The sequence below is a fragment of the Scleropages formosus genome, chromosome 24, assembly GCF_900964775.1.
Source record: "Scleropages formosus chromosome 24, fSclFor1.1, whole genome shotgun sequence".
Taxonomy (NCBI): Eukaryota; Metazoa; Chordata; class Actinopteri; order Osteoglossiformes; family Osteoglossidae; genus Scleropages; species Scleropages formosus.
Window position 1 is genome coordinate 3,593,885 of NC_041829.1, and position 27,763 is coordinate 3,621,647.

The window sequence follows — 27,763 nt, forward strand, 5'->3', positions numbered from 1 at the left end:
AGGACACAGAGCGGTCATCCGAGACTCTGAGCACGACAAGATGGTTTGTGCTGTGGAAAATCCAGTTTCCGACATAAAGAAAACATTTCGTAATACAGCACAAGGAACGAGTCAATTTTAACAAATGACTCAAAAGATTACATTGAAGGTCCAACAATGAACACATGCCCAAACCAAAGACAAACCATGACATATTTGAGGATATTTAGTATAGATTTCTTCTTTAGTGTTGGAAAAAAACATTTATTCTCACTTGATGTTGTCAAAAGCAAATTTTTCCAGTGGTTTAAGAGTAATAAAAATGATGAAATAATCTGGCTATCATTTTTTAATGTCATTTTACAACTTAATGATTCTCCATCCTTACTTCATTACACTAATCACTATCAGTACAGCATTTTATTAAGCTTGCTTAAACTAAAATGAGTTTTCAAGAATAATCATACTTATCAAACAACTTGCTTAATTTACTTCATACATGTGAAGAAAGAACCCACTAGGCAACAGATACTGCGGTACCACTTTGGGTTACTTTTCCTGTGGATCCAATCGATTGCATGCTGTGCTCAGGAAAGCAGAAGCAACAGCACGCTTTATGAAATCTACTTACATGATATCACAGCAACACTTCGAACACTCAGTTCATTTTGAAGACTTATTTTTTCACCTTTACAGGCTTGGACTCATCGCAGCAGAATGAGACACAGCCCTTTCCATAGTGTTACCAACACCATGTTTGTTCGTTCAGATATGTTCTCCATCAACTTGCTTTATTATTCATGGCTTCAAACTCCTTTTTGGCAAAACGTGGAGAATTAAGATATTGTACAGAGTTCAACACACCAGAATACGTGCAAAACATGACACCTGTGTTTGCATCATCTAGCTCACACTACTGCAAAGGATCACTGTTAGATGTGTATACTGAGCTGCCTACATTTACCCATTTGTACAGCTGGATGATTTTGCAATTTGTGCAATCCACAGAAAATTTGCTCAAGGGTCATCGCAGGATGACTCAGACCTTGGTCCGTCACGTGGAAGTCAATGCTCCAGGCACTATGCCACCTGCTGGCCCATTTAAAGAAATATTGGCAAAGACAAAACTTGTGGAGAGAAGAATTAGAAACTTAAATGATATCTGACATGCAGCAATTAAAGAGAGAGACAGGAGAAACCAAAATGAAAACCAGAGACACAGGGTTCAATTATTTTGAAAATAATTTAATGGAAACACATTTATAATTAAATACAAAAAGTTGAACGATTTACCACTTATTAAATTCAGATACTCTTTAATCAATATATATTTAACAAAAATCAAAATTGCACGTCAACAGAATTCTTCGTGGACCCATTCTTGCGTACTGATGCGTTCAGGGATCCTGGAAGATTTTCCCCACCCTGTTTCGGTTCGTAGCAGATACGTTTGACATTCGGCAGTCTGTCAGTCTCACCAGCGCATGAGTCACCAGGGGGCCCAAATAGAATACTTTTACCCTGGCAACGGTTTTAACATGCCAATCCAATTGTGGATTTTTTTTTGGCTTGCTGATTTATTAGCGAAACAAAAACCTAAGGAAAGGAATCTGAATTTCTCTTACTTTACAAAAACAAGAGAAAATTAAGACAAATTTTTTTTACTGGGCAAGACCTTCCTAAAAATGTTAATGTCAACATCATAGAAAGATGTCACAGGCATTCAACTTGAACCTCAAGTAAAGGAGAAGCGAAATTAAAAATGACAGTACAAAAATCAAAACAAGTAAAATAAAACAGAAAAGCAAGACATCTGTCATGTAGCAGTGCCATACTTACGTATATGATGTAAGAAGATAAAAGCGGCCCAGATATTGGACAATCAGGAGTCCATTTCTCTTCCACGATGGCCTTCGGATTTGCAAAGTGCTCTCCGCTAGAGAACACTACACGGAGGAGGTCTGACAACTTGCCAAGTTTGCCTCACATGCTAATTTCAGCTCATTATTTATGTTTGTTTGGAAATTCGATCTCCCTTTTTGGTTTTGGCCGAAAGAAACAGGGACAGGCTAACTGTACCAGTGGCTCAGTGGTCCTTCTCCTGAGTTCTGTCTGAGCCTAAATTTAAGGACTCGTCTAGCCTCACTCCGACCTCTTGGCACTTGTCAACAAGCTTTCTCAGTTTATCTGTTTTACCTCCTTCTGCGGCTTCAAAGAGCAGTCGCTGTGGGGTGTTGGGATGGGGTGGGGTGGGGGTCAGAACAGGGAGGAAGACAGACAAAACTTGTCAACAGTGTTTCATAAGCAAAGCGACAAATTCTGTACTTGAATTGAAAGAGATGAAAAATTACATCTTTCCACAGAGTTGCACACAGAGGCAGCTTCTGCAGTGCTTGCCGGTAAAGACGACGGACCTAAAAGAATAAAACAAAGAGGAAGAGAGGGGGGAGAGAGAAACACCACCAGAATGTGGGAGTGCCATGTCAGAGCAAGGTGTAACACAAACTGCGAGATGAAACCTGCTGTGAAACAGTTTCCTTCCTACACCCCTTGTGACACAACCAAATAAGAATCAGCAAGACCAAAACCAGAAGTCCACAGCCTCCATAAAGAAATCGGGCCTTTTCATTCGCTTACATTGTATCTTTCTTGAGCACTGACCACACTCTGCAGAAGAACCGAGTTTCACATAAAACAAAACAAAGGGATCATGACAGGGAGGGTCAAGATGTTCCAAGTGTGAAGGCAAAACTGAAACTGCAACATAGTACCAGAAGTCATGCATGATGGGAAACAGCCTCCTGTTCACTCACCTCCACGTGTCCTTTAAGCTCCCTTTGCACAGCAATGGCACTGTGGGGTGGGGGTAAAAACAGGATGGTCAACAGATGCGAGGCTCACCTCGGGCAGAGGAAGTATCACAAAGAAGGATGCCCCTGGAGAACGGAGACGGCCACGCTGGGACAGTATGGCATCAGGACTCAGGCGAGGGCTGCTTCAACGGCAGCTTTCACTTACATTTTCCAGATGGCCAGGCAGTTAGGTATGCAGCCGCTCAGCATTCGGGTCTGCAGTTTCAAATGCTCAAGGTTGCCATCCCGCCATTCGTGTTGCAGAAATCTAAACAATAACAAATAAGGCTAATATTCCAGACATTACAAAATACTTCCACATCTCCAATAACCCCCAGAACATGTTACTTGCGGGACTGTTGTGGATTACTTGGCTGTAAGTAAACACAGTGCAGAGGCAATTTGTTAAATCAAAGGCTTCATGCCCATGGCAGCAGGGAGGACAATAAGCAGATACAATGACCGCGAGGCGAGGTTGAAATTGCTAAGAAAAGATCGGCACAGGACGTTCAAATGCTTGGGCAAGGTTTGAGGAACATTGTGATGGAGAAAGGGAAGGGTAAAAAAAAAAAAAAAAAAAAAAAAAGCATCTTGAGGGGTGTTGGAGGAAATCTGTGAGGCTTTTGTGTACCTTAGTGCCAACTCAGTGTTGGTGGGCATGAGGTATCGGAGACCCTCCAGCACAAGAGAATGCTGTGACTGCGGAAGGCAGCTCAGATAGAAGGATATCACCTGCAGAGCACATGGCAAAGCATTTTGGTGTTTGCATACATACAGACTGGACAGAAAATTACTTCACACTGACACTTCTACTTTGACTGTAATCATCAACTGGAATCTCACTCTAAACTTTGTCACTTGTCAGTAATGCCAGTTTATCAGCAGGGAGTATTTTGCTAAGAGGTAGTTCTATTCCACTCCTAGTTCATGGCACTATGCTAGGTGCTACACGTGTAATACTAATGATTCAATATAGCTAGCAGATAGTGCAGCTTGCCAAAAACCAAATTATATTTCACTCAGAGCTTATTCCCATCCTCTGAAGGCTTCTTTACTTCAGATTACTCAAACTGAGAGGTACACGTAGCTGCTTTGCTAAGGGAACTTGCTATTGTGAGTACATCTAATGCTATTTTTAATAAATGCCCATTCTCACTCTCTTATTGTTAATATGCAGCCATCCACAAACTCAGTATGATCATGAGTCTGCAGACCTAACTCCTGATCTGCTGCCTACAGGCCTCCAGTAACACGAGGACTAATGGACTGTTGATCATGTGAAACCCAAGTTTGGAAAAAATGCTGAACACCAACCTCAGCCTTACTACAGAGAGGAACTAGTTTCAATTCAATTCAATTTTTTTTTTATAGAATGCTCTTCTCACACTGACAATTTCTCACTGCTTGGAAACATCAACATGTTCTTTTGCAGAGAATACTAAGAGAAACAACACACATTACTCTCTGACTAAAACATTTTCACAGGCAACAGTGCCTTCCTTTATGGCAACAATCTAAGAAGACTTCAGGAAGCTGGGCTGCAGTATCAGAAATGGGTTTAAGCACAGGACTTTCCATGTGTAATGCATGGGGCTTATCTACTTGGGCATCTGGTGGGCAGATGGGGAAATGTCACAGGACTCAAGCTAGCCGGAGAGTGGGAGAAGGAGACAAGGGGAGAACACATACCCATCGCATCCCAATGACAGTTCATCATGGCTTCTTTACCTTGTTGTGAAACTTGAAGTTGCTCCAGTAGTTGGCTGAACTGAAGGGGACAGTGATCCTGGTGGGGGCTGTTGCCAGGCAACGGTGCACCAGGTCCCTGAACACTTTCAGATCTCTGTTCCTGGACTGGGGCCCGAGGAACTTACTACTGGTAAATAGGAGGTAACTGGGGAAAGAGCAGCATGGTTAGAAGCCTCAGCCACCCACAAACTCAGTATGACCATGCGTTTGGTGGTCTTCTCATTATTTGTCAGGCTTCATTACCAGGACTTAAACAGAACTATAAGCATGCTGAAAGGACCTCGTTCTTGACTACTGATTACACTTCTCACATCCTTTTAATGTGGAAACATGAACTGAATCAGAAATAGCCAAAGTCCCTGGCCTGTACTTTGTCTCCGTTTAGATCCCCCTCACTGGACTACATGTCCAAAAACAAGCGAAAGGAAAGCTCTTACTGGTCCTGTTTCCACAAAGGTCCGCTGGATGGCAGGGCCAAAGGGTGAGACATCTACGGAGGGTCTTGCTCTCTCCTGTCTCATGACAGGGTCCAAAAAAAAAAAAAATCGGGAACACATGCAGGCGGAACGGCGGACAAAGTCTTAGCAAAAACTTGTTACACTTACTCCATCCACAGTCGCTGCACTACATCCTCTTGCATTACAGTGCCCAGGGCCCTCTCAAAGGCATCTATTGCTTCCCCGATGCTGGTGTGCAGAGACTGCCAAAGGCTATTTTGAGAAATGACACAATATTCAAAGCTCGCAGCACAGGGGGCATGAGTCCGTGGGGACAACAGCATGGTTTGAGAGCCTTGCTTGGCATGCACAGGTTATAACCATGCTAACAATTGGAATGCTGATGTTGCCGATTGGAAACGGTGTCCAGGGTGTCACCTGGAATGGCGCAGGACTCACCAGTAGAGGAGACACATGTACGGCATCTGGTTGACAAGTTCATTTTGCAGTTCTTTTTTGATACTAGGGGCTCTGAGCATGTTCTGGTCAGGGATACCAAGGATGAAGCTGAAAAGACAATTGTTACAAGTAGGTTACTTCAACGATTAACTCAGCATTAATAACAAAAACTGATTTGGTTTCTTAATTCTGGACCGAGCACTATCGCTAAAACACACCCTTGTATAACAGGCAAGCTATAACCCATAATATGGAGAACACTTGCACAAGTGGCTCTGTGACTCCTCTGTGGTAAAGCTAGACAGACATGAGAAACTTAATGAAAACTTAAAAGAAAAACTAATCTGACAAATGGCAATGATTTTATATTTCAAATTTTGCAGTTGATGTGACTACCCTGTTTCAAAGAGCTTTCCAAAAATGAGCACGGAATGCTGAGATGGAGGATCAGATGTACAACTATGCTGTGGACACAAAAGACCTCTGGCTGCGTGGGGGCACCCAAAAAAGTTCCATCCCATCATTCAGCAGGAGTGCCCCTAGGAAACAATAAAGCTTCCCTTTATCTGACCGCCTCAAAGTCTGAAAGTCTAACTTTCATCACCTCTCAGGGTCACAGATATCTGCCTATCATCCTTCAGAAGGAAGACTCCAGAAACATAGCAACTCCTTCAGCAATGTCCCTCCACATGTTAGTACAGCAGGGGAGCATAACAGCACATGGGGGACTGAGTAATCTTAAGGAATTAAGCCATAACTGCCTGCCTTGAAACATCTGCCATTTCTTTCAGCCAAGAAGCAGAGGTGAGAAGCAACAGCGAAAGATCTCAGTGACACATGGGAATAAATGCAGCTGAAAGGATCTCGTTTTCATCATTGGTACCTTATCTTTTAACATTCAGCTTTGCCGTGGATTTGAAATTGCTACTGGGATATGAGCGCTGGGCTTCATAATCATCCATTAGCTGCAAAGGACTGTGGTGTGTCAAAACTGCCTAGAGATGCTGTCTCCGGAAGACAAACAATATGAGGCTTCTTTACGTAAACAAACCTCTGGCCCGGAAAGGTCCTTAGTTGTACCCAAGTATACTTTACAGAAAAGGTGAGGGCATTGCAGAAGAGGGATGAAAACAGCTGCCATTTCAGCATGCTGGACAGCTTCCAGCCCCAAATATACCCTCAGCATGTTGTTACAATGACTAATGCAGTTTCTGTAAGCAATGTAACAAACATAAGCAAAAGTTTTTTTTTTTTTTTTTTTTTTTTATAAAAAACACCATCACATCAGTAAGGAGAGGAAGAGGCAACTGCACCAAGCCTGAGGGAGGAAGGAAGAGAATAACTGATGACAATAAGACTCATTGTTAGTGGTAGGGGGGTCTTTGCTTTTCCCAAAGAACCTACCGCAGTACATTTACAGGATGCTGTTCACTCGGCACAGCCTCGCAGAAAGACATAACAAATTCCTGAAACAGAGGGGCTATGGTATGCGATTTCTCCTGCAGAGAGACAGATAAGATTGCACTGAATACAGGAAGCAGAGGATGGAATTAGGTCATTATATGATGTAATGCTGAGTTTAACATCCAAAAGAAATAAACGCAACGTTAAACAAAATTACCGCTCAAAAGACAAACAATAGGTTTCTAGCTTCCCAATCAACTAAATGTCCACAAACAAAGCTGACTGACACCACCAGGAATAACAAAAGTTATCTGCCGAAGTATCGTTTTTAAACTTAGGGTGTACAGCTGTACGTTTAAAAAAAACATTGCTTGACGCTCACTGCAACGATTCATACGCATTATGTCTATACAGCAGTGTACCTGAAGGCATTTGAATCCAGAACCACAGTGGTGCAAGTTCCTTTCAAAGATCTGGTGGTTGGCTATGTTTCATACTCACTTGGGACATGAGGAACTTGCAGGTGTGATAAAAGACTTCCGCGTTGTGCGGACTCTTGGACAAAGCAGCCAGCCACACATCATGCGCCCTGCCAGGTTTGCCTGCCTTCATGTGGATCTCTGCCAGGGCCTCCAGCAGGGGGCAGCAGCTGGGGCAGGACACCAGCAGCGCCTCGCAGAGCGCGACAGCTGGCTGCACACTTTGCAGAGAGAAGGACTATTAGCACCTGTGCAAAAGCCCACAAAATACCCGGAAAAGTCCCTCCAAAAAATGTCTCCCACAGGATAACTTTTGTGGTAGTGCCAGCTGTAAAGGTGAACACAAGCCCCAGTGCTATGGTTGAACTGGCCTCAGCCTTACCTTCCCATCAGCTGGTGAAATGCTACCAAGTTAGTGTGAAGTGGGAGGCAGGCCAGCATCTGTTCAGCTGGGGGCAGGCTCTTGTCTGTGCACTGCTCTATCGCATCTACAACACAGAGCGCTGCCAATCAGTACACGGCTCCTCACATCGTGCGAGAAACAAAAGGAGAAAGAATCACTCTACCGAGCACCTCAGGCACTAACAAAAATCCAACATAAAATGCCTTATATTCTTAAATGCTTTGCATCAAAAGATGGTGAACTTTGTTTAGCAGTTATTCACAATTAGAGAAAATAACCTAGGCAGTTTGGCATTCAATGTCTTGTCTTTATGTGACAAATTGGGATTTAAAATAAAAAACAACACTTAACAGCTGTAGTAAAAAGCATCAACAATTTTCATGAGAAATCAGAACCAACGAATGGAACCTCAAGAACAAATGGGGTTGCAAGAAATAAGCCATTCAGCCAGAATACATCGTCTGTTATGGATTCAACACAAATGTCGTGTCTCATAAATCCCGTGGAGACCAGAGGTGAACTAATTGGGCAGTTAACCCTTTGACAACCAAGGGCAACTATCATTTCAGCAATCTTCCTTAAACTCCATCCACGGTTACGGACTTCTCTGAAAGGCAATCCTACCCAGGGTTCAGGGTATGCGCTAAAGGGGTCACGCAGTGTCAACAAGGGTGTGTTTTATATTTACATCATTTACTGAGTAGATATATTTGACCCAACATTAAGGGAAATAACCATCAATGGCATTTTCCAAATGCCAATTACACTGCTGTCCCAACATCTGGAAGCAGCAACTTATCAAAATCCAGCACTCGTGGATCTACAATGGTTGCATTTCATAATTAGAGTTAACTTCCAGGATATGTGGGTGATTGCTGCAACTGTGGCGAAGCACAAGTTTTGATGTGGGCAGATGAAACTTGTCAAGACAATGTGTTTGACTGATGTATGATCACTGGATTGAACAACAGACACCAAAAAAAAGGACAAAATGCCAGTCCAACCTGAAATACTGCAAAAATATTGAGTGGAGGTGGACCGAGTAAGACTATTTCCTAAGACCTTCACCTTCAAAGAGCGCAACAAGTACGTCAGGAGGTGTCTTGACTGCCTGGGGTGAACTCCAAGGCAGGAGGAATGGGTCCTTGCAGACGATGTGGGAGGGGTTCGAGTCAGCAGGGTCATACAGACTGGCTGGCAGGCTACCGAACTCTGTCAGGTGGATGTAGGAGAGCCAGGCCAGGGTGCAGTCACTTGAGCTCAGCTTCTCAGCCAGGCTCTTCTCCTCACTTGAAGACTTCAGGACATTCTGTTTCATACAAGGGAAACAAAAGTCTAAACCAAACACACAACAATTTTGCTTGCTGTCTTACAAAATATTATTTCTGAACCTGTACCACCTTAAAGAAACATACGTACATAAACAACCCATCGATACACAGACTACACCGTTGGCTAAGTAATGCTTTTGGTACTATTACAAACAAATACAGCATTTTATAGTAAACAATCATATTTAAAAACAGCTTGGAATTAGCAGCAGGGCATAACCTGGGACAGCTGGTGTTGTTGTGGTCAGAGCTACTACCTTTGGACTCAAAGGTCGTGGGTTCGATTCCCACCTCTGGCTCCAGTACCCTTGAGCAAGGTACTTACCCTAAATTGCTCCAATAAAATTACCCAGCTGTATAAATGGGTAAATAACTGTAAATACCTTAACATTCTAAGTCACTTTGGAGAAAAGCATCAGCTAAATGAAAAAAATGTAAATGTAATAACCTGAACATGGGTATGTAAACCAGGTGTATGACAATTGGAATGGGTGTAGGAAGCACAAACCTGCAGTATAACCAGGGCGTTCTGACGGCGCCCAGAGAACAGACTCAGCTGCACTCTGTACAGCAGTGACTCCAGCAGCTGGAAGGAAAGCAGTTCAGAACAGCTGTCCACCGCAGACTGCTGCAGATATTGCACCATGCGTCCACAGACGTAGTCCTTGCCGTTAAAGGAGCTCTCGATGTTTAAGTACTGAGGGAGGAGGGTGGTGAAGAAGGGTAAGATTTCCATGTTTCTGAAAAGAGCTGGCAAAGCTGACATGCCTCGCAGAGAAAGTGGATTCAAGCAAACACCGAGAGATACCTGCTGCGCTGGCTTAGATATCACATTACTCTCCTATATGGCACAAGTACAAATACCAAAAGAGCACAGCAAATTTTGAATTATAATGCTGTTTGTTGCCAATGAAATGGGTGGAGGAAAACACTGCAATTTACTCTAATCATGTAAAACATATTCTTTACAAAGAAGACAGATTGTAACATGCAATCGCTTTGTCTAAACCTCCCCTACACGAGCGTTAAATCAGAAATACAAAAAAATCATGCTGGGAGGGGAACAGAGAGCTGGGCTGAATTAAAGCACTGATTATTTGCAAGTGAGACTAAAAAAAAATGTATGATCTGTTTAGCACTGACAAACTTGTGATGGCAAGTTTTAAAGGACCAGGTCATGCCCAGCACAGGCTTAACGTCACCCCAACTGTGGTCACAAGGCAAACTTACTGTCCACCACACTTGGTAGTCTGGGGCGTACTCCACAGCCATCTCACACATCTCTTGCACCTCTTCCCGCTTTCCTCGCTTGGCAAACAACGTGAGGTAGTGACACCAGACCTCCGGGTTGTCCCGGTTGTCTTCCAGGGCACGGGACAGTGTGTTAAGAGCAGCGTCTAGGCACTCTGACGGTGAGCTGGGGAGCAGGACAGGAAGCTCTGGATGGACAGAACCTTAACACCCCTTTCATGACATAGACTTAGTGCTATTTGGGGGGTGTGAAGGTGGTGTTTTTGATAATGGATTTTTTCTGAATTAGCCATCGGTACCAAAACATCCTGTTTGTTTCCTGATTTGTTTTTCCAGCATGGCACAACACAAGGACCATTAATCAAGTTGTGGGTTACAATCAACAGCTGGAGCAATTAAAAGAGGCAGAGCAAAGGTGAAAAATACACGGAGAACAGAAATAGTTGGATCACGCACCTCTCTTTCTGACTGTGGTATTTGTAGGCCAGCTTTATCCACAGCTGTACATCTTTGGGGCTCTCCAGCACACTGGTCTCCAGGTTTGATATGTCATCCGTCTCACCTGTGAAGTACCGATCATCGTCCTGTGTGATGCATGCATCCAGGGTGGGGCTAGAACTCCAGCAAGACTCTCCACTGGGCTCTGTGAAAATACCAGGGCCACGGAAATCAAGTCAAGTATGTCAAGAACTATTCTTGTTAGCGGTAGCTGAGAATATGAAAGGACGAACACTGCAGAATGCTCACTGGTCTATTTAACATGGTTACTTCAACTCCTGCAGGGAAAACCACAACGTGAAATGCTGCCATCGGAAACAATACCCAAACTTGTATTCTGCACTCCATAGATTTAAATCTATAACACTGTGTTACACTTTACAAGATGGGAGGAAATGTCTGAGTTCTTAAACAGAAGTGATAATCCAAAGTACTGATCGAGTACAGCCAAGACCATGGCCGAAGTCTAAACTTTCATTATCTTGTGGTGACCAGCATAACTGATGCCATTCCACCACAGGACCTTTTGAATTGGCCAGGGTCACTTGGCTGGCTGCTGTACAACCCCCTCCCTGGGAGGTCAGCCGCCTGTAACTGGCTTGTTGCCTGCAATGGGAGCAGAGCCTCTCCTTCAGGCCGAATGACTGTTCCCACAAAGCACTGCAAGACTGTCTGTGCAACTGAGGCTTCGGGAGAACCAAAGACCCCCCAAGGGTACAGGTAGAGGTAGGCACATTACAATAAAAAGGCAAGAGAAGAAGCAAAACAGTTCACTTTTAACACCCATTTAAATTCTCTTGTCCTGTATGTGACATCTGCATGGAAAGCTTTTTCACCATATTTCACAGGGCCGGCATCTTCATCGCTGCTGTCCTTCTCAGTCTCTGACTCTGGGGTTGCCATGGGCTGAGGTCTCCACTTCCTCCTCTCTTTGCACGTAGTGTGTGGAGGTACTGGACAAAACACATTTTCATGTCCACTAACACTTCTGGAACTGACTTTTGTCTAAAAATTTTCTGACTGCAGTTCCAACAGGAGCCATGCAGCATTGTTCAAGACAATGATACATAATCTGTACAATTCCTGTGAAACAGCCACTTTAATAACCTGATTTTTAAAGATCAATCTGACTAATAGCATTCATTATGCAACGATATATAAGAATGAACTAACAGCAACATCATCATGAGCAATGATACAGAAAAAAGTAACTGGTCCACTGTCCCCCCTACTTAGACGGTATGAACTTCTGAACAGCACTCAGGGACGTACACGTACCGTGGCCCAAACTCTCATTTACTTTGCTCACAAGGAGCACCGCCTTCTGATCTGTTCCCATGCGGTCCTTGTTCGCACCAAACAGCTTGTTGATGTACTTTTCTGGAAGGATGTGTGGAAAAACAAAGCTGATGTAATCATAATAGCCTAAGATAACTTCTTAACCTTTCCTGCAAACTACATGATGTGCAAAACGGCTAAATGCAAAAACACACCAGCACACAAACACACAAGGACTCAAAAAAAAAGTTCATATTTTATCTATACAGTGAAAACTGGTTTAAAAGTATTTAAAAGCATAAGTATTCCAGCAAATGAGGTGTAAATCATGATCTTGTGTATTGAAAGATGTCTACAAACATGGACATACAAGAACCTGATTTGTCATATCATTAGGAAATAGAACCTGCAAACAAAATTCATTGCGTAATCATAGTACCTGAGACACTAGGCCAGCTTTAGAAAACTAACAGGCACACAAAATATCGTTAAAAGCTCTTGCATAAGTAATAATATCATTATAACCTTACTGTATTAAAATTCCAAACTAGCAACAAAGAATTTTTTTCTTCAGTTTTTTTAAAAATCCTTCAAGCAAGTCTACATTATTTACAGGAAGATGGTTATTTACAACCATCTGTAGTCAGTTCACCGCACAGAAAATATCAGTAGGTATGTGTTATATAAAAATAATCAATCCCAACTACCTGTAGCAATACTGATTTTCTCACTGCTGGTGTTCTCTGAACAGCCAATCAGAGGGAGGTTGTAGGACAGGATATCCTGGAATAGCTGGTTTCCCTTTAAAGAGCAGTTCCTCATGTGCTGCCTGAAAGAGAATGGCCATTGATTCTCCATAGAAGACTGGTTCAATCAGGCTGAAAAGACAATGACCGTGCGCCCCTCACACCAGGGACCAAGCTCACCAGCGGCAGCCATCATCATTGCATGTCCCCGTCAGGTCAAAGCGGCAGAAACACTTCCTTGGCTCAATGGCGTGGCTGTATGACACTGAACTAAGGGACAGTTTCTCCTTGGTCCGGAAAAAGGGGCTGAACCTTGATGGTGACAAATCCAAAAACAGAGAAATTTGCAGGTGATCAAACATTTCAAAAGGTAACTGTGCATCTGAATCTGTGAAATTCGGTTTCACCCACATAAAACGAAACATAAGGGTGAAGCAATGTACCGGTAAGACCTGAAGACCAGAAGTGGGCTGTGATAAGGCTCAAAAGGAACAGGCTTCAGTTCTGCATGACACTTCTGCATGGCATTTAGATCCAGGTCTTGTGGGAGCTCCTGTCCAACAAAATATCAATATCTAAAGACCTTCCCACCACTGTTATCCATGTGGAAAAAATGAAAGATTCATCTGACCATTTAATCCTGAAGTTACATTGACTGGATATATGGACGGACTGTTCGGGTTGTATGCTATGTAAAGTTACGTGAATCTGAGGTCAGAAACAAGATTTTAGCAATACACCCCTATCCCAGATCACGATCACTTCACCTTGTGAGAGGCTGTTGGTGTCAATGTACCTTAATGTGTATTGGTGTCCATTGGGTATACCCTAATGTGGAAGGCCCCATTTCCATAAGCTCCGCCAAGCGCGAAGACTCTTGGTACTTTTGTTGCAGGTCGCCAACATTGAGGCCCAGAAAGAGCTCCAGCTTGGCGTTGCCATCCTTGGAGACCATGGCCTTGTCCTCAACAGCCTTACACGGTGTTGTGTCGAGATGGCGAAGCTTGGGCTTAGTGAAAGAGCCTGACTCGCGGAAAGACCGCCGACGGCCAGTTGTGGGGCACGACGAGAGTGTCTCATCTTCTGGCTCAGGGTCATCGCTGGCCAGAGTCAGTTTGTCCTGGGTGAGGTCGTGGAGGGAGGGCTGTGGAAGGGGAAAAGGGCTTGGGGGTAATGACTGGGGCATGGCTGCCACCACCTGAAGCTCTGCTTGCACTTCCCGATTGCGCAGAGCCTGTGCCTCCTTCAACTTCTTGATCTTCAGTGCATATTCAGACTCTAGCTGCTGAAGTCGCTGCTTCTGGGCAATGAGCTCAGCAAAATGCTGCTCAGAGCGTGGAGAGCCATCCAAACGCAGAAGCTTGTTAGGCTGGGAACAAGAAAAAGGTCATAACAGACATAAATGGACAGGCTCCCAAGCGTATCTAAAACCTCCTTCTATCCACTTTCCAGGTAAAGAAGAAATGAATGACAAGGTGTAAAAGGATGGTATGGATTTTCTGTTGCTCCACATACAGGTTATATAGACATGAAGCCTTTTTGGTCAACTATGGTCAAAAATTTTGTTATAGCAGTGCAGTATTAATTTTAATAGCAGCATTAACAGTATATCTTATGCTGGCACTTACAACAAGAAAAGACGCTTCACTCTTGCGTTTAGCACCCATTCGGCCTGCAGCAACCCAGGCCTGAGCCAGGTCCCTCTCAAGCTTCTGAGCCTGGTGCTTCTTCACAGTCACTCGGTGCTGCACCCGATGGATCTGCATAGGATAGAAGAAATCAGAATAGACTACTGGACCCATTGAGCCCTCACTGTGGAAGAAGACCCACTTGAGAGTAAGCCAACACACAGGTGAACATGTAACACCTATCAAGTTCTCTCACAGGCTTCCTTCTTAATTTAGAATGGACTTCAGAATCTTCCTTTTCACGTGTAAAAATAGTTACTGGCCTTGCTCCCCCTTATCTCAGACAAATCATCAATCCTTATGTTCTGGAGCATTCTCTACAGTCTTCAGATGCTGAATGCCTCACAGTTCCAAAGATCAATAAGATTTGGGGAGGAGGTTGTGCGTTTTAGTTATAGAGCACCCACCCACTAATATAAAGGATTCCCCTTCAGTCTCAGCCTTTAAATTCAATCTTAAGACTTATTTTGCCTAACATACCCATTACAGAGTCATTGGTTTAACTTCCCTAGTAAGCCTTCATTAGCTATGTTGGTGGAGGCTACCCTCCTTTTTATTATGTGTCCTTCTTCAGAACCCTGTGGTGACACTGGACCCACAACCTAGGATATCACAATGTTCTTATGTTGGAAGACTATGAGTGAGATAATTTGAATCTCCACTAACTAGAGAAGTCTCCAGAGATGACGGAACAAGAAGTGGTCAATTATCTACTCAATCGATATAAGTACACCGATGCCCTGTAGGGGTGGGCAGGCAGCTGGTCTAGCTAAACCCAACTTGTGTGGCAGACTGTAGCCCCCCTACCCCCAAGGTTTATGTTCTTCAGTTTCATGTCAGTTTGGTGGTTTTCTTCTACTCTGTTGCCAGCTGGCTAATTCCTCATTACAAAGTGCACAATAATATCTTAGTCATTTAATCACTTATGTCTGATTTTATTTCTATTTTAACTGTACTTACTACTGTAATACATAACATCTAATGTGAACATGTATTCTATTCTATAGTTTGTAACCTTGTGAATATATAACAAGTCTGCCTACAGGATATGGAGCTACAGAGGAATAACTTGTGTAGTGAACAGGTATTGAAGAGCCTTGGGGGTATTTGGGACAGCTGGTAGCGTAGTGGTTAGAGAGACTGCCTTTGGACCCAAAGGTTGCAGGTTTGAGCCTCACCTCCAGCTGTAGTACCCTTGAGCAAGGTACTTACTCTGAATTGCTCCAGTAAAATTACCCAGCTGTATAAATGGGTAAATAATTGTAACCTTAACATTGTAAGTCGCTTTGGAGAAAAGCATCAGCTAAATGAATAAATGTAAATCTGTACTTCTAACTCCCTATGAACGCATGACACAAAAGGCTAACCTCAAGACCAATCTGCAGCAACTAGCAAGTTGTCCTTCACAAAACAGAATAAACCCATTACTATACCCATGCTGCTAATCCATTCTTTCCTACACTCCTTTGTAACGTTAGGTGAGCTCACCATGCTCATTTCTTACTCCAAGTTCAACAAACTGCGAAAACATTTCACCGACTGTGTATACTGTTTTCTTCCCCTTTCTGTCAATGATGGCTATGCCCTGCAGTGTGACACCAACCTGCTCCTGCAGCTTCTTCAGAAGGACCTTGTTGGCCCCAACAATCTTCTCAGATGCCACCAGCTGCTCCTTGAGCCTGGCAACTTTGGCTTCAGCTGCTTTTAGGAACTCCCTCTTCTTCAGCTCCTGCTGCACTAGGTGTTTAAGAAGCGCTTCGTCTTTCAGCAGCAAGCTCCTAGAATACCGTAGATAATACTTTCAACATTATCGCTATACTGTCAGCCTTTCCCGTGGCGGGATCGATATATGCAGAAACATTTCAAATGCACTTGAAATGACACTTTTGTAGTACAAGTACAATTTAAAAGGGCACCTAGCAACCCACTAAGAATAAAAATGTCACTGATGATTTCTGGTTGGACGTATCATAGCCATACTGGATTAGACATCTGGGTGTCTACTTGGTAGGTCCAGCAAAACTGTCCTGGATTTAATTTTCAGATGTTTGTCATCTTCCTTCGTGAACATGAAAATGAATGTCAGGCTGCAATTAGACATACTTTTGTTGTTTTTGCTTAGCATACGCCTTGGCCAGAGGGAATTACATAGCTTACAACTATGCTGCCAACTGAGCAAGACGTGGTTAGCAGTGTATCTCTTGAGGGCATCACAGAGTGGAACATACATGCTAACTTTTGTGACTGACATGAGGCCTGGAGAACATTTCTCCTTCGTTGTGGTTCCAAGCAAGTAAATTTAGTTTTATCTTAAAGACTGGTAATGTTTGACACTCGGACAAGGGTGGGGGGCGTCCACCAAAAACCACCTTGTCCATGCAATGATGCAGTGCACTGACAGAGAGTGTTACAGACTTGTGTTTGCTCATCCTGCTCTCAGCCTCTGTGAGCTGGAGCTCAGCAGCTCGCCCCACTGGGTCCGACTCCACATCTGAGCTGGCAGGTGATGGGACAGTTTTGCTGGGGTCTGAATTCAGCACGCGCTGCTTTTCCCTGCTGTAGGAAAGAAAGCTGTCTATCAACCAGAGGCATTCTGACAGTTTTTTTAGGCTAAGACAAAGTGCATCTGTGATAAACTCAACATTACAATGTGCTGAATCCTCCAAAGAAAAGCTGCTGAAGATGCTCAGAGGAGTACTACGTTATAAAAGAAAAAATACCATTCCTCTGCTTGCTCACGAAGTTCAGAAGCATTACCTGGCAATTTCTTCTTTAAGTCTGCGATACTCCATTTTTTTAGCATCTGACAAGCTGTCTGGGGTTCTCACTGGGTTATTCTCCTTCTCAGATCCTGATGTCCCTTTGGGCTTTGCAGCCTGGATGAACAGAGGAGTAGAAGGAGCCATCACTACAGAAGCAAAGCACTGGGCTCTTATCTGAAGCCTCAGATTGCACACAGGCAAGTATGGTGAAACTACAAGTATACCTCTGCCGTCCGCCTGGCCTCCTTGATCATGGACTCCAAGCCGCCGAACACCATTTGGGTGGCATCAGGGAGATCCCCCTCCGAGTCGCTATCATCTGAGCCGTTAAGCTGCACCACCACAGACTTGTGCCTCGGGAGCTGTGGAAACGGGGTTAAAGGGACCACCATTTAAAAGGTTCCCTTCTGATAAACATGACAAGGAGAAATACATTCTGTCAGGGGGAGAAGGGACGCATTAGCGTGACATCATCCCCCTCTCGTCCCCATGAGCTTGGGCTGCTTTTCTAAACAGTTGCGTGCTTGAGGCTTGCATTAGTGCATTGCTGACAGTATGCCCGCACATCTTGTCCTGTCGTACAAACTAAATGCTTCGTTTCCATCCAAAAAAAGCTCATACAAAGTTTATTTCACGTAACATGCAGGCATTAGTATGGCACACGCTGTCGTTTCTGACAACTGATGTGTTAAAGGCATGGCTAAATGTTTTGGGCTTAAGGAAAAGAATAGCATGGGCTATTTGAAAAATATTTTACTACCTTTAGAGCAGTATGTACTAAGCAATCCTGAAATAATTCATTTGAACCCTGTGAGAAATAAAAATAAGACTGGGATTTAAAATTAGCAAGTCTAACTTGATGCTTGGTATCTAAGTCTCCGCAGAGCTCAAAGTCCCCAGGGCTTTTGGGAAGGGAAGGAGGCAGCCTGATCAGGCCTGACAAAAGAAACCGATCCCCTGAATGAGAACCCACCCAAGTATGACATCATCACGTGGCAAACAGAAAGGCCTGCTTTCCAAGGTCCAACGTGGATTTGTAAGGAACAAAAACAAGAGCAGGAGGTGGTGTCCGAAACTCTGATTATTCTTCTGCCTTAGCAGGGAGACTGTTGCCCATGGTGACCGAGAGGCACCAAAAACAATGTTTGTGTTCCATGGCTTTATGAGGCTAAATGCCTTTGTTCCTCCACACCCCAGCTCCATTCCCAACGCCCCCCCCATCTCTCTGCCCAAACCAAAAGGCGTAAGATGAAGATAAATTTAGAAAAGCCGCTATAAAAAGCTTAACAAAACACCCATTTCCCATTCTTGACTGCACATCAATATTCCGTATTGCAGAGACATATTTACTCAGTCACAGCACATTTCTGTCCTACACTTCCTTTTGTGGTGGGGGAAGTTGTTTAAAGAGATGACTGAAAATGAGAAGAATCTAAAGTCTCCATTCTGAAGTCAAGAAGCTACCCAGATATAAATACTTTGAGCTGGTGAGATGAATTAAGTCACTGGAAATTATTTTAAAACTAAAATCTCAGTGGTCGTAACCCTTTCAAACTAACGCATTAAAGCAGTATAAAGCTATGTCTACATTCAGCAGTTTACATAGACAAAAACAGATGGAGTTCTATCAACATGACGTGCAGATGATTAATTCTGCACATTAGCATCAGTAAGACATGACATAGCTGAAACAGCCTGAAAATGTGCTTACAGACTACAGTGTGCATTAATTCAACTCCTGCTCAGTGTATGAGGATTTTGTAAGAAAATTTCTACTGTAATCTTCCCTACACACAAAATCACTAAAGATAACTGCAGAAAAGTTTTTATTTTGCAGATTTTAAGATATTGCTCTTTGAAAAACACTGTTACCCAAACCAAAACAATTATGGCATGGAAATAAACTATTTTGGCTTGACTAAGCACACTGGAAAAGGTGCAGAAAAATGAGAACTGCTGAACATAACTTTGGCATGCACTCCATCAGGCCCACTCCAATACACTGTAGAACCTCATGCTTGCAGAAGCTTGTTCAGTGTCTCCACTGTCAGCTGTACAGCTCTGCCGAATTGACTGAACATCTCCACATGTTCTACAATACATACCACCAACACTGGGCGTGCAGCTGGGTGCCCTCGGGCAAGCTTGGCACTGGCAGGCCGTGGCTGGGTCATAGTTGCGAGGTTGCTCCTGGTCATCACTTGGACTATCGGTGAAGGAGGACCACTGCTTGAGGTCTCCTGTACAAAGAACAAAATGGGGGGTGACATTTTAGGAAGCCTAACCAACACACATCTTAAACAGGACACCCTGTATTTTGTACAACAGGAATAGGGGACTCCAGAGTTACTTCCACCTACAACAACTGTAGAAGACACTAAGCCAAGTATTTAATGAGAACTTAATACTACTGCATACCAAGTGTCATCTGAATCAGTTGGGCCCTTAAAACATCACAACAGCATCCCAGGTACATATAAAACCCTATACATTGGCTCCTCCACTTAGGAACAGAACTGAAACTGCAGGCTGTTTGCAACAAAAGCTGTTCATAATTTCTAACTCCTTTTACCAAAAATCAAAATCATAAAAAGGTTACAAGAACCTTGACTTAGCTATAAATAGCTATACAATGCCAAGAATTTTTTATGTATTCAATTTTCACCCGATTCATCCCATGAACATATCATTATATTCCCACTTACATTCATCAGACACTTTTCTCCAAAGCGACTTCCAACGAACTCTATGTACATAGTGTTATCAGCCTACATAGCTTATTCACCAAGGTGACTTACACTGCTAGTACTGTACACCACTTACAATGGGTCACTCATCCACACATCAGTACATAGAACACACTCTCTCTGTCACTCACACACTATGGGTGAACCTGAACAGTATGTCTTGGGACTGTGGGAGGAAGCCAGGGCACCCGGAGGAAACCCACGCAGACATGGGGAGAACATGGAAACTCCACACAGTCTGAGTGTGGATCGAACCCACGCCCTCTCGCACCACCCAGGCACTGTGAGACAACAGCACCAATTGCTGTGCCACTGTGTCACCACTTCCAACTGACTTTATAATTGCAGCTTCATTTCCATATATACCTGCCAACTAGTACCATTAAAATCACCAACACAGCCAAGATTAGGGACTAAAAATTTCTCAAAAGGGCAAAAAAATGCAACACTACCATTAAATGAAAGCTGCAAAATCTGCAGAAATGTGTTGAATTAAGCTGTTCCACCACTAGTATTTTGGTGTGCTTTACTTCCATCTATCAGTTTGATGGGTAAACACAGATGAGTAAATATAGATTACTTTCTAGAATTTTGTTTGCCAAGTTTTTTTTGTTTTCATCTTGAGAAATGTGTTAACTGGGTGGTGCCAAACTCAAGGAGATGGTATAATACTACCATCTGCTGCAATGTACCAAAAAAATTACTTTTTACTAAAAGTATAAGAAGAGAGCGCCCTCTGTTGCTCATATTCCATCCTACCTCTGATTTAACAGCACGCTTGCTGGCCAGTGATTTCAGCAGCTCCTCCCTTAACAACATCTCCTCCTCCTCTTCCTCATCTGCAAATGGGGGCTTGGGGGGCTGCTCAGGCTCATCCGGGGGTAGAGGCGGCGGGGGCATGGGAGACAGGGATGTGGAAGTTGCCAAGGTGACCGGGTCCAAATAACGATGATCTAAGTCCTGAAGACCCTGAGAATGGAGGCTTTTTGGTTTACTGTGGAAAATAGCTTGATGAGATGCTGGTTTATTAGATCTATACAGATAGCAATACACAGGGTGGCAGGTAACCTGAATGTTGTCAGTTCAAAGCCAAAAAGGACCTGCACTCATACCATTAAGCAAGGTACTTTAATAAGCCTTGCTCCAGCAAGAATCAGTCTGAACAAGTAGGAGTAAAACTTCTGATAAATTCTAATTTTTTGTTATTACTGTTCAAAACAGGAATCTACAAATGTGGCAGCAAACATAACTGTATACTGGTCTTCACCGCATCTTGGCACTGAATTGCTTTATTATGTGAATATCTTGTCTCCATTGCTGGTGTGTATAAGGAGCCAATTAAACTGTACCCTCTGAAACCTTAAGTGTTCCCCCCTCCCCCCCAAAGGTTGAGGGTTGTCTGAAACAAAACTGGAGACCAAACAAGTTAATGGCTCTCAACTTATACATCATCTCTAAGTGAATCAAAACACATTGTGGGCTTAGGACTGTGCGCATGATCAACAGGTGCAAAACTCTAGATGGAGAAGTTCCCCATACAACACTGATGGCAAACTGCCTGCCTATGTAGCCGATGAGACGACTGCATACAAACCATGTGGTGTGGAGGGGAATCCACAGGAAATGCAGGTATGTGGAGGTAAAACGTAGGAGACTCTGTGGAAAATGGCTCATGTGTGGGGGAAGAAGCTGTTTACAAAATGACACACAGAAACAAAAACAAAGTCCTAAAACGGAAGTTCATTTTGTTCCCTTGACACACTAAGACACAAATAATCCAACATGAACAGGTCAATGAAATAATTCAATGCATAGCTGCTTATTTGTTGTTTTAATTTGCTCAACAGCTTATCAGCACCCTTTAGGGCCACCAAATGCAATTAAACTGCACTGTTTATACTATGACAGCACAAGAAACCATCTTCTGTCAATACTGTTGGAAATTGTTAAAGAAAAATTGTCTTATTTTATATAAATGCAATATGGATTCATTCTAAGTACACAAAGGTAAACTGGTGATCTTTCTTCTCACCTGGTGAGTTGGTCTCACTGTCTGTGTCCATGGCCACCTCGTCATAATTATCGTACTGGTAGAGATTCCCGGAGGTGTCCAGGCCCTGTCTGCTCAAAGACTTCCTGTACTCAGCATCTAATGACTGAGATGGAGAACATCATCAGCACTGAGACACGTATGGCCCTCAAATGTGAGGAAGGATTGTGAGAGCATTGCCTGAGTAGCATCTGAGCGAGGGTAAAACTGGATGCTGTTACTAACACCCAGACCCATCGCTATGGAAAGTATGTTTACTCCATGAAGATCCCACTGGGACTACCATGCTGGCTTACAATAAATTAAACTAAGGTGAAGGGTTGTACTTCAAATACACTGCCCAATAAAATTCATTCTGAAACCCCTACTGTAACACACTAAAAACTGGAGGAACAGAAATGAAAAATCTGGGTTCTCAATTAAATTAAAACTAAAATACTGTGTTTAACGTAACTTATGACATACTCTCAATACTGCAGTTTCTGGAGCTGCACTAAAGATTTTCACTCTTCTCTACATGTTATGTTGACGATAATGTGACAATAAAGCTTGATTTGATTTGAATATTTGCTTGTTTATGAAAGGAATAAGAAAACTTACACATTTCTAGGTTTAAATAAGACTAATAAGGAACTTTACTTGCGCTTTGCTTAAGGGAGAATCTTCTCAAATGAACTGAAGTAGCAGCTTCACATCACACCTGAAGACCACTTCACCGGACAATTTTAGACATGGATACTGAATGTTATCACAAAGACAACCTGTGGCGCAGACTCACCTTAGTGCGCAGGTGCCTCCTGCCACCGACCAACTTCATGAAGCGGTTATACTGCTCGTCTTGATTGGAGAGGTCACGGATCCGGCGGATCTCTTCCTCTCGCTTGCGGCGCTCCTCTTCCTCCAGTCGCCGCTGCTGCTCCTCCTGCTGCTGTTCCTTTTGCTGCTGAAGCTTCCAAGAACGCAGCTGCTGTTTGCGCCAAGCCTGCTTGGCTGCTGAGCCTGGGGGGGACGGGGACACAAAGCTGGGGCCATCAGGGCTGCATGCCCGACCGACGCACAACTTCCCATCGATAGCTTTTCACAGCAATTTGTTAATTAGGCAAATCCTGAGCCACACCAAGCAAAAAAAATCAATGTAGAAAAGTTTATATTTGTCTGGAGTCTGTTACTCTTATGAGTAGTTATCCGCCTTACAAAACATTTTTCAAGACTAAATCATGAGATGCCGAATAATGTAAAGGTTACAGGAAAAGGATCCTTCTCTTTTACGTTCGGCCTTTTTGGACGATATTGTTATTCAACTGTTTCCAAGCAGAACCCTCAACTCACCTGGATTAATGTTTTTCCTCCCCTGGTGAGCCTTGGTTGTGGCTTTGCCTTTCTCTGGCAGGGCCCTTGTCACCTTTCCTTTCTCCTGGGTGGAGTGTTTGCTGGCTGAATTGGCCCTCTCCTGTGCTGGGGTCTTGACCTTGGTGAGCCGCTCCTTGCTCTCTTTCATCACTTGCTGCTCCTTCTGCTGCCACTTCTTGCTGGCGGACTGCAGAGCCAGGAGGCGCAGCTGCAGCTCTGACAACTCTTCATCCTCCTCCTTGCCCTGAGCCTGAGACCAGACAGGAAGAGCTGTTCAGCACCTTCTCATGCACTGTGAATTCATAAAGGGTTTCATGTTGCTATTCTTTAGCACATGGTGACATGACATCTGGTTTAAAAAACAGTTCAAGCAGTCAAAATAAAAAGTGAATTTCTAACATTGTTTGGAACAAATAGTTATAGAGTCATATACTTCCTCCTGTGCACAGCGCAGACCACACAGTCACCATTTCATATCACAAAGATGTCATAATAGTAGATCTCTCTGCTGTACTGCCCACATAACCTCATGAGACCTAAAAATTCTTTTCTGGGCACTGTAGAGGACACTAAGCGTACCAGAACTGGACAAACTGCCATATATCTTACAGAGGACATTCTATGCTTTTAAATACCACATGCTTAGGAGTGGGGACAAGAAAACTTCACAGAAATTCTAAATATATATAAACCATATTAGGTCTCAGGAGGACACAGAAATGATTTCTTTTCCCAAACAATCTGTGTATGTTTGCAGACTAAAATGCATAGCTGAAAGCTCCCTTCACCGTAAACCATTTCCAAGCATGACTCCTTAAAAGTTTCCTACATGTACATACCAGCAACCTGTAATCATGGGTTCTTACCTTCACAGGGAGACCAGAAGTGTCTTTGTCATCTGCACAAGACATGTTATCTGTGATTCCATCCATCTTTTCCTCATCATTTTTTTCCTCCTCTTTGAGATTTAACAAACACAAAGTGCCAGTGTTACATTGAGAAGTTTAAGATTACCTAACTCAGAAGGAATACCCCTGATGCTCTACAAGTGAGGTCGTGGGTGTGTAATGTATACACAAACATGTTACCATCTTCATAAGAGTACAAATACAGGTGGCCCCCGATTTACGATAGTTCGGCTTACGATTCTCTCGACTTTATGATGGAGAGCTGGCGATAGACATTCAGTAGAAACCGTACTTCGAATTTCGAATTTTTCTCGGTTAAGCGATATGCGGAGCGATACTCTCTTGCGATGCTGGGCGGCAGCAGCATCTCCCAGTCTGACAAGCAGAGGTGTGTATTAGGTGTATTAAATGCATTTTCGACTCATGATGGCTTTTGCGGAATGTAACCTCATCGTAAATCGGGGACCACCTGTATTTGTATTTAAACTCTCTTCCTGGTGAAGATTTTTTAGAAAGGGAAGTGTGCAGTGATTATTCTATGTACATGTTTCACTTCCATAAACACCATAATTCACTCCTGAAAAAAGCTCATGAAGCAAATTCTTCTGCAACAAATTACCATTAAACAGCATAAATGCTTTTTCCCTATATGTCACACACAGTGAATATCCCATTCATAACCAAGTGCAAAATATGAGTAAGACAACTCTCATGTCTAACCAACACACAATGTAATTATTTGACCTCTCTTTGCTGATATGTTCAATTGCTAATGATATTGGTTTTCAAGAGGATCCTATGTGTTTTTTCACTTCAGATTTTAAACTGCTAGGCAAGGCTTTAGCGATCCTTTTCGAAGATATTTTAGCAGTCATTGTTTTGCTATATGGTTAATTATGACCATGTTAAACTGTGACAAAACAAAGTTACAATACTTTTGAGATGCTCAGGAGCAGACATAGTGAGCACTATGGTGAGTATTCAAAGGTTCAGGGTAAGTATTACATATGTTCAAATTCAAACTGTTATAATAAGCACTTGCTATAAGATGGAACACTGTACACCAAATACCACTACTTGGAGACTTTCAGTTGACGTTTGCACCTTCTGTGGCAGCTGGTTCTGGCGTCTCCAATCCCTCTGAATCAATTTTCTCGGACTCCTTCACAGCCTTCCTGTTCATCTTATCCCTTTCAGCAGGAGTCAGGAGCTTCTGCCGCAAAGGCTTCAGATTGAAGGCCTGGAAAACCTTCTTTGCCTTTTCTGGGCAGGTCTGGTCTGTAGCAGCAGTAGTAGCGGTGGAGGTGACTTCCACCTGAATACTGTCATCTTCTGACACTGGTCCAGCAATAACACTTATGGCAGACTCTACCTCCTGATGGGAGTCCTCCTTTGGCTTCAAAGCCATTTTCTCTTCTTTTCTAATACATTCCAGCTCCAGCTGAATTTGCTTATACTTCATAAGCAAATCCTCAAAGCTTTCATCAACACCATTTTCAGTTTTGGCAACATTATATGCAGACTTTCTCACCTGAGCCCTCCCAAATGGCTTCTCTGGAAACAGCAGTGAAGGACTGAAGCAGGCTGACAGAATGTTGACTACGTAAAGCAAATTATTCTCAAAAGATGACCTAGATACTGACAAAACAAGACTGTTTTTGATGCAAGACACACTTGGTAAAGAAGGAAGGAAGGACTGGACATAGTTGCTTGTACAGTACACAGATGATGTGTGAATAAAGAACAAGGAGTTATAGCCTTGAAATTGAACCTCAAAACCCCAAAACTGCTTTAGTATCACTAACCAAAGTATTTTCTCATTATAATTACATTAGCCAATGCATTTTTTTCCAGGAAAACTGCAGCAAAAGTTTTACATAGTGAACTATAAAGCTGTGTATTCTTTCTTTTGGAACGACTTAGTGCATGTGCCTTGACCAAGGGTATGACAGCAAGAGCAGGGCTCACATGATGATGTTTAAGAGCAATGTGACAGCTGTACCCGCTCCTGCTGTACTACACTACTCCCCCAGATCTGCTCCAGCAGGGACACCCGTTCTGTAAAGCAGCATATCCACTGACCGATTCCACCACCTACTAAGCGACCCCTAGGACCGGAAGTGTGTAATTCACAGGTGTCACCCATAGGTGACAAGTCTGTGCGCGCTTTACTGCCACCGACTGGCTCTGCGAGTAAACAAGCAAGTCGCGTTCCTTCAGATGTTTTTTTTTTTTTCTTTTTTGCGGTCCTGATAGGTGGAAAAAAATGCCTTTAAATGTACAGTGAAATGTCATTATTTCGCTAAATTCGTAATGAGCTCTAGCAAGAAGAGCACGTGTACACATTGACATTTGCTCCGGTACGGACACCGAACGCGGCCGGTTTTCCTCTTCCAACTTCGTTCGGGCCCAGAGCGCGAGCTCACCGTAAGATCAGAATGCAGTGCAGTACAGTACATGAGTATGCACTGCCGACGCAGTAAGCAGAACAGAGCTGTTGTATGAAAAGGTACACGACTCACTGTAGGCTGGCTAGGTGACACTTGTAGGCGACCTTGGGTGTTGTCCCACTCACTAATCACACTGTCTCTTTCTTTTGCCTGTTTCGGAAAGGATACGCTTTCGAACGGGAGACTCCTTCCTATTGCCCGGGTTCTCGGTGAACTCGAAGCGGCCGCCCGGAGGAGGCCTCGTGCCCGGCCCATCTCCCCGGCAGAAAGGCCTGTTCCAGTCCCCGCGGCCCCGGCTCGGCCTGCCGCGGTGTCTCAGCCTGCCCAAGGCGCCGTGGCTGCGCTCCCAGAACGAGGAACGGGCGCCGGGCTCACCGTGCTGGCCTGGGAGCGGCCGCTCCGGGGCGCTGGGCCCGCCGCACAGCAGCCTGTGGCCGGGCAGGAATGGAGGAGGAGGGAGAGGGTGCGGAGGCCGGTTAAACGGCATCTTCGCACGCAAGTCCTGGAGCAAAGGCGCCGCGCCGGGCGGCGGGGGACGGGCTTGAGGCGCGGGCCTGTTTTTCCGGCCGCTTCGCGTCAGGTGGGCGCCGCACGCGCCGCCAGGCCTCGCGCTCCGCGGAGGAAACTGCTTTTCGTCCGTGTCATCGTCGCAGATTTCCCCGTCCTCCAGTTCGCCTTCTTCCCTCGGGGACTGGCCGCTCGAATTTAACTCCATGATCGCCTTTAGTGTCGCCCCAGTCTTCGCTGTATGTTTTCATAAACCGTTTTTACACAGCACGTCCAGTTTAAATGTCAATTTTCGCTCGGTCCACTGTTACGTTTCCTTGTAGTGGGATTCCCCTCCCCTGTCTTCCTGCGAGATTTGGCTCTTTCGTCAAACATCGCGATACTTCGGCAATTCCTTTTTCGTTTTTTTTTTTTTTTTTTTTTTTTTTTTTTCTT

At 43.8% G+C, this 27,763-nt stretch overlaps 1 protein-coding gene across 4 annotated transcripts; it reads right to left on the reverse strand.

Moving 5' to 3' along the window:
* Positions 1-1,274: 1,274 nt before the first annotated feature.
* zfc3h1 (zinc finger C3H1-type containing) lies at positions 1,275-27,701 on the reverse strand. 4 transcript variants are annotated; one of them, XM_029248679.1, is made up of 35 exons: positions 26,990-27,701; positions 25,476-25,925; positions 24,330-24,421; positions 23,443-23,713; positions 22,892-23,112; positions 22,096-22,219; positions 21,658-21,752; positions 20,823-21,023; positions 19,422-19,556; positions 17,541-17,678; positions 17,312-17,430; positions 16,970-17,110; positions 16,158-16,332; positions 14,495-14,626; positions 13,663-14,235; positions 13,310-13,419; positions 13,047-13,178; positions 12,828-12,949; positions 12,121-12,222; positions 11,679-11,795; positions 10,801-10,987; positions 10,324-10,510; positions 9,602-9,790; positions 8,831-9,071; positions 7,742-7,847; positions 7,382-7,580; positions 6,881-6,975; positions 5,477-5,584; positions 5,186-5,290; positions 4,560-4,725; positions 3,463-3,563; positions 2,998-3,099; positions 2,793-2,832; positions 2,331-2,393; positions 1,275-2,203 (listed from the first exon to the last, which is right to left on the reverse strand). In XM_029248679.1, the coding sequence occupies exons 1-35, from the start codon at positions 27,534-27,536 to the stop codon at positions 2,066-2,068; spliced, it is 6,024 nt and encodes a 2,007-aa protein (XP_029104512.1). In that variant the 5' UTR covers positions 27,537-27,701; the 3' UTR covers positions 1,275-2,065. The 4 variants fall into 4 exon arrangements, with proteins under 4 accessions (XP_029104512.1, XP_029104510.1, XP_029104511.1 ...); XM_029248677.1 differs by having other exon boundaries at positions 20,823-21,032; XM_029248678.1 differs by having other exon boundaries at positions 2,112-2,393.
* Positions 27,702-27,763: the final 62 nt, after the last annotated feature.